General features: G+C 41.8%; 1 protein-coding gene across 12 annotated transcripts in view; it reads right to left on the minus strand.

The window, feature by feature from the left end:
• Positions 1-12,840, minus strand: part of LOC135263024 (ecto-NOX disulfide-thiol exchanger 2-like) — a 173,648-nt gene that overhangs the window by 71,603 nt on the left and 89,205 nt on the right. For all 12 annotated transcript variants that reach the window (XM_064350560.1, XM_064350562.1, XM_064350571.1 and 9 more), the window contains one exon: positions 5,499-5,642. In XM_064350560.1, coding sequence (XP_064206630.1) covers positions 5,499-5,642 — 144 coding nt within the window. The remainder of the gene's footprint in view (positions 1-5,498; positions 5,643-12,840) is intronic.

A 12,840-nucleotide genomic window follows, 5' to 3' on the forward strand; every position in this document is an offset into this window, starting at 1 on the left:
TCCCAAACCAAGGGCAGGCTAGCTCATCAGCCGCAGTTTAAGGCCGGTCTGCTCCGCCCCCTCACCCCGGCGGCCCGGTTAGCGGGGACGCGAGCGGGGATACGCGGCTCCCGCGCCGCCTCTCTTCAGGTCAACGGGAGCGAGCCAACCCCGTCGTCCCGCGGGGGTCTGGCGTCAGGAGAAGAACGCTAAAGCCTCGGGAAGAAGGGCGGTGACAAACAACCGCCGTCAGCCGCGCGGCGGCCGCGTATATACGCGCGGACGAGGGGCGACGGGACCGGCTTCTCTGCTCGTATATCAATAGCAGGCCCACGCCAATAACAATCCCGCCTCAGACCGTTCAGCAGGAGAAGCGCGCGCCTCTACTGTCTCTGCACTGTAACGATCACCACTGCAATTCGCAATTTAGCCGACCAACTTACTGAACTCCGTTTCACCCAGTAAACAAGCATCACAATTATTTTTACATTTCTCATGTCTGACAGACAGTCGCCAATGGCGCAAGTTTCTGAAGGTCAGTCTTCTTATAGAGGTATCAGAAATAATTACCCACATAAAAAGAAGTATTCCTCATGTTACTGCTGTGACAGAAACAGAGACAAAAGCCTGTCTGAGTCAGCAGAAGGCGAATCAGAAACTATTTGCTCGATGTGCCCCCAGGCTGCTGTCTGGTCTGATTGTCTTAAGCCGAAACAATGCGAGACATTTATCCTTTTGTTGAAAAAGTGTCCCTACAGAAATGCTATATAAATTACAAAGAATTGTCAAGGACCTTTGAGGACAATTACCACAGTATTCACAGACCTTATTTATGAATTAAAAAAAACATTCTAATGAAATGTTGCAAACAAGCTAATTAACCACATATTTTCCCCATTCAACATTCTATCCTTTACACAGTTTATCAGGGACAATGGAAAGATGGAGTCACAAGCCTTTGGGGGAGGGATAATAAAGAAGGAACAAACACAACAATAGAGGAGAAAACAAATGGGAACTTTTGAATATTTATACACGTCCACATTCGACACTTCTTCAACAATTACATTTGTCGCTGCATTAAAACCTCAATCACCTGGTTTCTTCAACTGCCTCATTCTATTATAAATGGTAATTTACAGCTGGTTATGTGAAAATCCCATGTGTATCTAAAATTACAATGGTGGCAGAGCCTTCTCTCAAAGAGAACAATCTCCCTATGTATGTGCGGGCTTCACACACTCTCTGTCTTTAAGTGTAGGGTTAAAACTTACCTCTTAGGTCAGGCCTATAGTTAGCCATTCCTATAGTCCTATAATCCTGTTAAATGGTGAAGTATAATCACAGAGTTCATTAAATTAAACATGCATGTCTGGCCTGGGTAGGAAGCTTAGCGTTAAGCGCCAAGCTCGCTTCAACGAAGCAGCCACGCAAGTTAGCTTAGCCTCACTGGTCAAGCTGGCCTTAACCTTGTCGTCTCTGTTTCTCCTGAGAACAGTGAAACTACTCCCTTCCAAGCATAGGTTCCATATGCTAACATGTAAGTTAATAACACAATAATAATAGTTGAAACTATATGTTCAAGTTCGAACTAAAGATACAGTCTGCTTTACTGGATTGATTCAGTCACAGCATTACTAACTTAAATACGGAGGCACATCCATTTAAAATGAAAGCTGTTACAGTACGTACTCAGCACACTCTAACAAACAGAACATTTCCAGGTAACAATGCCTTACTTGCTATTCCAGTAAAAAATAAAAATAAAATAAAATAATATAAAAACCCACATTAACAGCTCGTCTTCTACGGGTCTCCTCTGCATTTCACATTAAACACTGTCAATTCCTACTCTTACAGGTCTGCAATCTGAAGGAGAAGTTAAGACACTAACATACGCGAGTCCCTGAGCCCATACTATGTGAGGCAAAGACTACAATAAATAAAATAACACTGGTACTGAGCCATGCATTACATCTCATAACTACCCCCAAAAGGGAGGAAAGGAAATCAAAAAACAGAGAATAGAGACGGTGCAGAGTTTTTTCCCGATTGCAGTTAGAGTAAAAGTGCTGATACGCAATGGATGTGTTCAGCGACTCGCTGACAGCCTTTTGCCAGGCTCGAGGCTACGGGAAGGATGGGGAAAGAGGCTAATTTATTCTACGTTTCTCTTGCGCGGCTTTTAAATGGGTCACGGCAGTGTTCCCGAGGTATGCCTGCTGTTAGGAGGGCAGAGTTTCCGTTTATCTTCTCTGGCATCTCGTGCGCTCCCAAAGCTACAAATGTGTTTGCTTCGTTCATCTTCTCCAGTAGATATTAACTACAGTTCAAGTGAAATGATAAGGGTACTAAATGAGGTGCAATCAGTGAAACAGCGGAAGCTTGTTAGTCTATTGGGGAAACTATGGAACTTGGGCGATTTGCAGCACCGATATTTAGCATTTATTTGATAGGGACAGATACAACGTCATGTGTATATATATATATATATATATATATATATATACATTAAATACAAATTAAAATGATAATCTGATGTATTGTTGTACTATATTATGACATTTGTAGTTTATTCTAATTCTCAGTGCTTGTCCCTAGAAAGGAGTTTCTAATCATTACAAATGCCCGTTCTTCAGAAATAGTCATTATTTCCTAGCAAGGACAAATCATTGCTCATTACGTCTACCCCTGTCTGTGTCATCCTGTCCCTCAGAGAATTCTGCCTTTTATTAGCACAAAACATTCTGTATTACTTTCCAGATGTTAATTCCTGGCATTTCAATTTGCTTTACACTGATCCGAGACTGATTGCATAAAAGATAAAGGAAAATATAATGAAAGATCGAAACAGGGCATTAAAAGGTAAATGGCAATAAATTATATATTTTTAATATGCAATGAATAAGCACCCTTTTAATCCTAGGTAGTGGGTTTAGTCTATGTAACCCTGATAATGCGCAGCAATGAAATTATAGGTTAAAAATACTTTGAAAACGGCAAATATTTTTTTATTTTTCAGCAATCAGACATCAGCAATTTTGTGGTGCAGACACAACAAAATTGTGGTGTTTGAAAACAGTGGTAGCAAAATAACAAGTGGCAAAGGGTCACAATGGTTTGGAAACTGGGCTTCCAACTTCAAGGTTGTGTAGTCGATTCCCGAGAGGAAGGGTCAATTTACTCTTGAGCAAGGTACTTAATCTGAACTGCTTCAGCAGATACACAAAGTATAAATGGATTTTATAAAAATAATACAAGCTGTGTTATTGACACCGGAAAAAAAAACATCTGCTAAATTTGAAAGTAAAGGTAACACATTAACAAATAATATCTTACACCTGGCCATGGTCACTGGGGCCATGAGTGCAGAGGTGAATTTAAGGTGAATCGCGCCAAAACACTCTAGTCATTAGATTCCTTTCTTAAGCCCACAGAAAGGAACATGTTCTCCTTCAAATAGACAAATTTAATTTGCAGAGGAAATCTTTGATCTGAATATGCAGCAGCCTGGCTTTCATCTGCACAATTTTCTGCACCTTATCGCTTCAGTGTAGCACAAGAAGCACCAATTCTATTTAATTTCCTGTGGCAGTTAATGAAGTGATTCATTATATAGGCACAACAGAATGCAAAAGTTTTGGCACCCTTAGTCAGATTGCATGTTTTGTTGTTTGTCTAAGTGAAAAGGTTGTGTAAACACAACATATTTCTGTAAATGTTAATGTACATTACTTCTGACTTATTGAATGTATTAACAAATTGAAAAAAAGCAAAACCATTTAGATATATTCTTATAGCTTTTCTGTGCTTTGTACTATAAGAGCTTAGAGGAGAGCGTGTTTGTTGAGAGAACGCAGAACACCTTGAGAGGTTAGAAGGATTAGAGTGTACTTATTAAGCTCTGGAATCATTTTCACCTGGCTTAATTTAAGGCTTAATGAGTAAATCCAGTTTTGAGACCTTTTTTTTTATTAATGGACCAACTGGAAGGGTGCCAAAACTCATGTCAAATTTACAGTTTTATTCAACAAATAAATTCAGCAAATAAACAGCAATTGTGCATTAGAATGTGTAAGTTGTGCTTAGGTGCTTACCATGCACCGGTTGTGCTAACTTTTTTTACAAGATTCAAGAAAACATGCAATTTTACCAGAGGTGCCCAAACTTTTTCATACCACTATAGGCTGTGAACAATTTGATGCAAGATCCTTTACTACAATCTCATTCATAAATTTATTATTCTCAGTTTCCATAAGGATGTGAAATATATCACTTTATTTAAATTAGTTTCACAAGGGAACACGGATAATCAGACAGGACTGAATGCACTGCAGATGTCTGTAACAGCAATGGCTTGAAATGATACAAGTGGTTTTTTTTTGTGTAGTTTGAGAGAAGGCCCCAACCAGACCAATCAACAGAAGGCTTTGTCTTAACCCAGAGGTCGCTGTTCCAGGTTACAGTAATTCTGAGGCATTTAGGACAAACTGACCTATAAGGAACACTGCTTGTAAACGTGTGCCTCCACCCAAGTCTAACACCAACCCCTGAAGGGTCTGGGTTCTTCTGCAGACCCCTGTTCCCACAAAACTCAAGAGGCTCCACAGAACCTTCCAGATATCACCATTAAAATTGCAGGTATCACAGGTCTCTGCAGTAGCCATGTTTGGGGAACGAGGTTATTCTTTTTCCTTTAATAATTCATTGGCTGAGCTCAAAAGGTCATTCCAAGAGTATGCTGCACAAAATAAACTTGGAACACATTCAATGGTTCAACTACAAACATTTCAGATCGGGTTCCAATGTAGGCTTTACTTTACTTTTCAAAAGATTGAGCTATCTTGTTTGTTGAGAATAAATTAAATTTGGCTATGGAAAACAAGCCATGCTCTCAGTAAACAATTGTAAATGTCAATGATTTCCTTAATTTCCAGCTATGTTTTAGTTTACTATTATTTATACTATTTATACTACTATAGATGAGAGCTACAATATACAGTACTTGGGCACAATGAAGACAAATAGTTTAAATCACGCCGTCCAGCTAATGTACTGACTGTATTAAAAATTATTCAACTCCTCTTTCATTAGGAATGGGTTTTATTCCACTTCTTAATATGCAATTGAGATTACAGCTCATTCTTTTAATTAGCACATCATAATTCAAAATGAGACCTAATTTCATTAAGACAAATTGTGACAATTAGGCTGGCTGCAATTCAAGCACAGCATATTTGTTTCATCTTCAGATGATCTGCAGCAAATTAAAGTTTAAAACTTTTTTTGTTCTCAATTGTGTTCTTTGTTTTGTTTGTAAGCAACAGTTTGCGTAATTACAGTTCAGCCATTGCACTCTTGTCTCTGTAGTTACCTGTGTTGTACCATTCTTCTAAAAGCCTTTGTGAGCTGCACCTGCCGAACATTTACTTTCAGGAATACTGAAACCAACACAGAAAATCTGGCTCTCTTGGGAAGACATGAGGGTGATGGCCACGCATCCTCCAAAGCTACCATACCTGGGGGCAGGTTGGGTCTCTTCCTCTTCTTGCTGTTCTCTGCTCCGTTCTCCAGTGGACAGTCGGTCACCAGGGGCCCATTGGAGTTACTGAACTGTAGGGGTTCGTTGTTGGTGGCTGGGTCGAAGGGGAGCGGGTTCAAGCCTGTGCAAAACACAATAACAAACGTTCCCGTTTAACTTTGGCTCTCTATCACATGAAAGTGTCATTAAAAACAGATAAGGATTAACGTAGAGCGGGAAATACTCGGAGAAAATATGCACCATCAAAGCTAGTCCTTTTGTGAAGGTCTTGTATGGGAGGGTGAGCCAGAGTCAATTCAATGTGGGCTGATTGCAACTCTGTTCCTTACAATTCGGTGTCTTCACTTCACCACTAGGCATGTTTGATATGAGACACAACAAGATGAAATTGTATGAGTCATTCGGACTCATGCACAGCAGCTATTATGTACTCTAAACAGGTAGTTAACAGAATTCTAGCATGGAAATTTTTTCTTAATTGGCACAGGGGCCCAAGCCAACAGTCAATTAACGGAGACGGCTGGGCCGAGGAGAGACAAGGCTGGTAAAAATGAAATATTCAGCACCTCTAGGTTTTCCTTCGCCATGCTGGGGTTTGTTGTTCTAGAATAAACTGGAAAAATACCCAGCCAGGAAAAATAAGCATAGAATAGCCCCCAGCCTCCCCCCGCCCCTGCCAGATGGAAAGGGACTCGCAGCACAAATGCAGGACCTCGACAGGAACGGCGTAATCTTCAGGATCGCACCCCTGACGGAACTGCGATCGGCTCCTGCCGGGCTTCGTGTCGCCACGTCGGAACAGCTTGCGCCGAACAAACAGGCAGATTAAATCTCCCCACCGCTTTCCCCATCTTCGGGAAGATACGGAAGAATTCAGTCGCTGCCGAAACTTACAATAACCCCCGTAATGGATTTGCTAATGACAGAACAGCATAACAAAGTATTCCCAATAGTGTGGGGGAGGGGGCGGGGCTGTACAAACAAGGATGAAACAAATAACACATCCTTGTCTGGAGCTTGATTAAGTTCTTGGCAGACAAACTTGTGTAAATGAGATAGCAACGCCTGTTATCTTGTGATGATTCAGTGGCTAAAAGTCTCGATGAGGGAGAGGAATAATATCCCCAGCTGTCAGTAGGTCTGGGTACATCGTCTTGACTTGTATCATTTAAAGCACCATTGTAGCCCTGTCTTCTCCAGGACAAACGTGGAATGTTTCAGTATTTAAAACGAACTGAAATTGAAATAAAAAACTCACATTTTCCATCCATGGGTATGCCAGACTAAGGGAAGGAGTCAAAAGAGCAAAGCACTGAAATTAATTGAGAAGAACAGGCAAAGAAAAGAGGCAAAGAGCCTGAGCTGGACTGCCACTCCACAGACCACTGCTTAATGCATTCTGGAGCAATTCACGCAATCACTGGGAAAATGTTTCCAGGCAACCCTGAACCTTTCCAATACACATTTAAATGCAATTGTAGCCCATTGTTAGCTAAAGAGTGCAAAGCATTGTCGGTTAATGCATGAATACTAAATGCATAATTTGAAATGCAGATGATGAGTAAAAATCCATTTGAGGACGTAAAGTATGATGTGTAACTGGCAAATGCATTCTTGAATAAACGTTTTTAAATACCTGTGAAGGACTAGCTCCACTACCACTTAGGAACTCATCCATCTATTTCAATGGCACGTCCGAATCAGATAAAATGATATAGGGCAATAAGAAAGAACATAACCAAACAGGGAAGACATACACTAAAATATTTTTTTTTAATGAGCCAGCTGTCTATAAACTCAATAGACAGATATAAATAGATATTTTCACACGGAGCCTTTAGTGATTCTGCAAACAGAGCAACAGACTCAAAACGAGGCATAAAACATACATCTGTGGATGCACAAAGGCTATATTTTTGAAGAATATTTCTCCATCGTTGTTCCCAATGAGCAATTCCCCGATGCGTTTACAGGGGGGATTCTAAATGTCGCCGTCGATATACCGCTGCGTTTCTCTCACTATCCACCCATTGCGCTGATGTATTTGACGGGATAAGCAAAAGGACTGCTTCCCCAACAGCCTTTTCATTTCACTCTCCTCGTTATCCCCCCCAGATCCGCTTAAATTTTTCCCCATCTCTTTGCTAGGGGTGAATGAGTTTCCTTCATAATTTCATGTGATGTTTTTTAGCTTAGGGAAGCTTCGCATTGCTTTCCTCTGCCAGCTGGGCTTTGCGACACTGCACGTCTTACTGGCATTATTCTGCAACCTTTCTAAAAGATGCATAAAGGCAATAAGGGGTGACAGACTAGGCAAAAGTGAGGGAAATTATTTCCTGCTGGCATTTCCTCAGCCCAAGAGAGGACTGAGTCTATTCATAATTCTGCGGCTCTTCTACCAAAACATCACAGCAGTCGAGACAGAGGCCCTGTGACTCACAATAAATGCTAGCATTAAGTCTGTCTATCCACAAATAAGTGAACAAAGAAATAGTTTTTTTTTTTCTTTCCTGTTTTTCCACCCCTCAGTGCGGCACCAGTCTAGGGAGTCTCTGTCACAGCTCCTGATGCTGCATCAAACAGCAGCCCTCCCATGCAGACGCCCACGCACATCTGTCTGCCTCTGCTTGCTCAGCTCAGCCTATTGTCACCTGTCGACTGTGTCTGTCACACTAGCCCTTTACTTCCCCAGCAAACTCACAGGCATGGTGGGGTGGGAGTAATTTACCCAGGAAGCAAGCAGAAAGACACTAACAGGCAGCACACCGTGCTTAATAGCAATCACACTTTTTATTAGGTAGTGAAGGGAATGCTCTGCTTTCTGCTCTGCTTTTGGGTTTCATCGACGCTTCGTCGTGTTCCCCTGTGGTGGGAGTCCCTCTGTTTCGGGCTCCAGAACCGCTAGCTCATGGGCCTGGTGCCCGCAGCTGGAACTTAAATGTCAAACTAGAGAGGGTTCCGGAAGCATGACAGGGCAGAGGATTCATTAGCGCGCCCTGGAAGAAGCCCAACCTTGGGGTCTTAGCACTGAGGGACTCCAGCAGGGGCACTACACGTGGCGCTCTGCCAAATGAACCCGACAAGTGATGGATGATCAGTTTAAACACTCGGCATCTGGTCAAGCTTCGGAACATTCTGAAAGGACTTGACTGGCCTACACACAGCCATGACCTCAACCCCATCCAACACCATTGGAACAATTCGAAAGCTAACTGCAAGCCAGGCCTAATTGCCCAATCAGTGCCTGACCTCACAGATGCTCTTCTGGCTGAATGAAACCAAATCCCTCCTGCGATGCTCCAACATCTAGCATAAAGGATTCCCCAATGAGTGGGGGCTGTTAGAGAAGCAAAGGGTGGACCAAGTCCATATTAATGCCCATTATTTTGGATGAGATGTTGGATGTCAGGCGTCCACATTCTTTTGGCCATGTAGTGTATAAAGCATCAGGAAATCCTTGATGAGAGGGCAGATACTCATGTGCAACAAAAAATACAAAATAGGAACTAAAACTGCATGCTGGTACTGACATTTTGTTAGCATACAGTTGGTTGACAACAAATACGGTAATATACAGTATTGAAAGTTAGCTTGTAATAAATAGGAGCATCTGTGGCCTTAATATTGGACCTTATAACTCCAGGATAAATATGGTTCAAGGAAGGCATGAAGAGAACACCAGTGCCAAGTCTCATTAAAATCCAAGCACAAGAGCCTTTGTATAAGGGCAAAATTAGCATAAAGTTTCATCAAAAGGCATGCTCAGTTGGCCAAGTCTGAGACCAGAAATCAGAAGGAATCACAAGTATCTCTGACCTTAACTTTTCACTTTGTGACCTGGAAACTTTTGGAATTCTATAAAACAGTGATGACTGAACTTTCATCAACACCTAAACAAATATGGAAAACTTGAAAACAGGAAATAGGAGGGGAAAAAAAGATTTGGTGACCGTGGCCACTGACATCTTGACTTGAAAATTAGAAAGATTTTGGAAATTTTTATCCAACTGTATCAAAACCCCACATTGTGCATTCATGCTAGAGGGCACATTAATGAGTTCACCACCTACCTACAAAAAAGGAAAGCTATTTTCCCCTTTAGGGCTGGGTGATAGCGATCATCGCCACCATGTGGTGTATTGCTTTTTTTAAAGTTTTTTTTTCTTTAATTTTACCTGATGTGGGTGTGAACATCCAAACTTCAGAAACCACGTGAAATGTTTTGGGGGTAAAAACATCACTGGTGTTATCTATTGGGTAAGACAGCCAATCAGCAGCAAGGCCTTACAACTTCCACATGACTGACAAAAAGACATCACATGATCACATGGAGGCTATACGACCTTGCTGTCACTTGCCTGTTTTATCAACACTCAACAGTTATCAGAGGTGATGTTTTTTTTCTTCTGGGAGCATTTCACATGGACTCTGAAGTTTGGAAGTTTACTACCGCATCAGGTACAATTAAAGAAAAACAACAAAAGGCAATGGATCACATTGTGGCGATTATCAGTATTCCATTTGGTGATTATTGTTGTGGTATCAACCACCCCTAGCCTGAAATTCAATTAATTATGGTCGATGGTGGTAATGCTGGAGCGAAGAAACCCAAACGGTTTTAAAATCTTGTGTCCAAAGCAGGTGCTAGGACCCCACCCCTACCCCCTACCATGGTATCACCCTCTACACCTGAGGACAGCCCTGAGGGAACAACTAGAGGACAGAGACGTTGTGAAATTGGGGGGGGGGGGGGTTTGGACCCTAAGGGGCCTCTGCAGGGAACAGATGTTTCGCGAGAGGCTCGACGATCCCCATCACATTCGCAGCGCCACTGAAGCAGCTTTGCCTCTGATCAGCGCAAAGAGGGATCGACTCCACCAGCCTGAAGCCTCCGTGGCATGCAGCACAACGCGTGCCGGCAGGGGAGGAATTTCAAATCCAGCTGAAACTGGAACGAAGAGACCGGGGTTCCTGAGAAGCGCTCTCTGACACAGATCGCAGACATGTTTGGAACGCTTTCCAGGCGAGGCGTGTTACAGCGCTCCAGGTACACGTGTGTCCCACATGGGGCGTGGGCACGCCGACTCCTCCGCTGTCCTGCCGCTTTAATGTCACGGCATGTTCACCGTTTGCTTTCCCCACCCCGAAGCTAAATATAAAATGGGTGAAGCTGTCTCGTTTACGTGATTAATTCAAGGAAGACGCCGCCTCAGAAACCATATCAAACTTGCTCATTTGGAGCCCAAAATTGAGGCTGAGCCTGTTTATGACAGTGGGGTGGGGAAGCTTGAGACCATTAATCATCTCAGAGCGTGAAAAATAACAGCAGACAACAGAATTTATTTTGGGGAGAAAACAGCCACGCTTTTTCACAGATAATTAACACATGACCAAGTTATATTGTGTCCCCACTTTAAATTTGCCATCGATCTCAACTCGCCATTGTACCACTCACACCTGCACAAGGACTGCCAGAGCTGAAGCACTATAGGATAACCTGGCTGGCAGCCGGTGAGATGTATCTTTCAGACTGTTGCTTAGTGACAAATTACAAAGATAAGGCTTACTTCTTTTATTCTTTCTAACACACCCATAAAAAAGGCTGCCTTCAAGAAATTCAGCCCCAAAGCGTTTGGATGAAGCTGTATTTGTAAACTTTTGAAAATGTTAGCCTGTGAACGCTAGTCACAATAGAAACATATTAAACAGATTAGGTCTAATTGAGTCTTTACTGACAACCATACAAACAAAACGACAGAGAAACTTGCCAACGTAAACATTCATAAATAGACGCAGTCATTCCTCTTTTACCACACAAAGACGACAGGCAAGTACAACACACTAATGGATGATACATAAATAGTATTCAGAGGTCTGGTTTCCAGGCACAAAAACGTGGCCCCCTTGATTTAATTCACTAATGATTCCAAAATGAATGAGTTTTTCCGTGCAACCACCCACCAACGTGAGAACACATGCCGGCACAAGACCACAGCCCAAGAGCCTAAAACAGATGTGTTATTCGAAAAGGATGAGACCAGGTTTCTTCTTGCCCCTCGAGTTATGCTGTAGAATTAAGGCAAAAATCGTTACAGCTTCATGAACTGAGCAGGGAGTTATAAAATCCTAAATCTGTTTTATTACAAAAAATATCTTATTATGGAAAATCTGCCTTATTACGGCAGCTTCCAACTTCCGTGTACTTGGTTCCGCAAACCATGGAATGATACAGACCCCTCCCTGCTATGGTCCAGTCAGCTGAAAACAGCATTTAGGAAAATTGTGTCGTCTTTTATACCATACAGGGTTAACATTCTGCAGGTCATGGCCACTACACTGCCTTTTCTCAACCGTAAAAAAAAAAAAAATATATATATATATATATATATATATACATATATACATATCAGGTAAATATGATAGACGTGCAGACAGCAATCTTAGGACAGTTGAACTGGATTGTGTTGTAGATAATTATATGTGTGAGTTTGAGGAGAAAAAAATAGAGTAATTAAGGTTGACAAACGAATGAGCAAGATACAATGATTATTGTCCAGATGTTGCAGTTTCAACCCACATTCTTTTTATGTTAGATCGTGGGCTGGAAATCGTAATATATTAACAGTAAACATTGAAGTTGGCTCAGTCTTTTTTCAACCTCCAAAGTTTCTTTTCTTTCACTTATTTAAAACAAAAGCATATCATCCATTTTAATTCAACACAGAAAACTGCATTATATAAGATATTTGAGAACAGGCTAACTCAGATGGCAATGAAGATAATATCATTATCAGAAAAACACTTTCAAAATGTACAATATGAACTTGGACAGATATAATTAACATTCAAATCGCTACAATACAAGGCAGAGCTAGAGAGAACAGACTTCCTCTCATCTCAGGAATGCCAATCAGGGGTCAGCACTGTGAGTTGAGGTCCCAGAATGCATTAAGGCTTTTGAGCAAAGTGCCTGTTTTTATAGAAAACTCCCTGAGGATAGTTCAGGCTTCAGGTCCATACAGAACAGCATTTCACTGCTTGCGAACACACACACACTGGTGAATAAATAATGATCACCACCACAATCCAAAGCGCGGTCTAATTTCTCCCAAGGTCAAGTGACATGGCACTGGCATTCCCCTTTGTGCTGACAGCATGCACCCCAGGGTGTGCAAACTATAATTAGAGAAGAGTACAAGCTATACTCCACAAATGCTTTTTGAGCACGGTGTTGAAATGGAGTCACATGGTTACAAGGCAGCGTTAGATAAAGAACAAGAGAAGATGCATTAAATAAGTGGACCATTACGGGAAAAAGG

Source organism: Anguilla rostrata, chromosome 9, assembly GCF_018555375.3.
Source record: "Anguilla rostrata isolate EN2019 chromosome 9, ASM1855537v3, whole genome shotgun sequence".
NCBI lineage: Eukaryota > Metazoa > Chordata > Actinopteri > Anguilliformes > Anguillidae > Anguilla > Anguilla rostrata.